Source organism: Nanorana parkeri, unplaced genomic scaffold (assembly GCF_000935625.1).
Source record: "Nanorana parkeri isolate BGI_ZX_2015 unplaced genomic scaffold, ASM93562v1 scaffold81, whole genome shotgun sequence".
NCBI classification, from domain to species: domain Eukaryota; kingdom Metazoa; phylum Chordata; class Amphibia; order Anura; family Dicroglossidae; genus Nanorana; species Nanorana parkeri.
Genome location: NW_017306349.1, coordinates 1,019,894 through 1,020,739, shown reverse-complemented (window position 1 = coordinate 1,020,739; position 846 = coordinate 1,019,894). Strand labels below are relative to the sequence as shown.

The 846-nt window shown below is 49.3% G+C and overlaps 1 protein-coding gene across 1 annotated transcript in view; it reads left to right on the top strand.

Annotated features, from left to right (window-relative positions):
- Positions 1 to 711: 711 nt before the first annotated feature.
- Positions 712 to 846, top strand: part of CCNB3 (cyclin B3) — a 7,312-nt gene continuing 7,177 nt past the window's right edge. Inside the window, 1 exon segment of the mRNA XM_018576969.1 lies at positions 712 to 811. Within this exon segment, the coding sequence (XP_018432471.1) occupies positions 719 to 811 (93 nt within the window). The 5' untranslated portion in view covers positions 712 to 718.

Genomic DNA, 846 nt, shown 5'->3' with positions numbered 1-846 from the left:
GCGGGGTGGCGGGGGGGGGGGGGGGGGGGGGGGGAATCCCTGCAGGGAGCCGTGAGTGCCAGTCATGATTGAGAAGTGAGCGAGCGTCTGTATGCGTTCGCTCACTTCCCGATCTATTGAGCCGACCTGCTACAGTCTCATTGTCACACGTCGGCACGAACTAGGTGGATGAGTTAAAATCATTCCCCTCATAGTTCTCCTTCAATGTAGGTAGAAGACACGGGTCACCAGTGCAGATTAGTTGTGTTGGAGTCTTCAGATGGCAGAGGACTTTGTTGCCGGGATGTCCCATGCCTGGCTTAGAGCCGGAGTGTTTATGCTTCACTGTTGAGATCGGATGTACATTGCTTGTCATGAATTTGTTGGTCTTGATGTTCTCTACCAGATGGAGATCCTTCTTTTGGTGTTCTCCACTTGCCAGAGTGACTTCTTTTGTTGGATTTCTAGCTGATAGAGAACACTAAGGCCACCAAAAGAAGGATCTCCAGCTAATGAACACCAAGGCCTTCTGGAGATCCTTCTTTTGGTGGCCTTGGCGTTCTCTACCAGCTAGAAATCCACCAAAAGAAGGTTATGAATGGAGACATTTATTTATTTTTTCTTCCTCCTCAGGCTGGACTACAAACTCCTCCCTTCTCTGCATCTCCATGAATCGTGAAAGCCAGACACACCATGTATATCTAATTTCCTCTTTTATGTCTCTTTAGGAAACCTCAGAATGATCCCCGCCACCCGTCACTCCCGCCCGGCGCTGTCCAAACTACCCCGTCCGGGGAAGTCTGTGTTTGAAGACAACGTTCACCCCACGAAGGTACTTCAAACGGATTAACTTTGACTTTTCTTTTC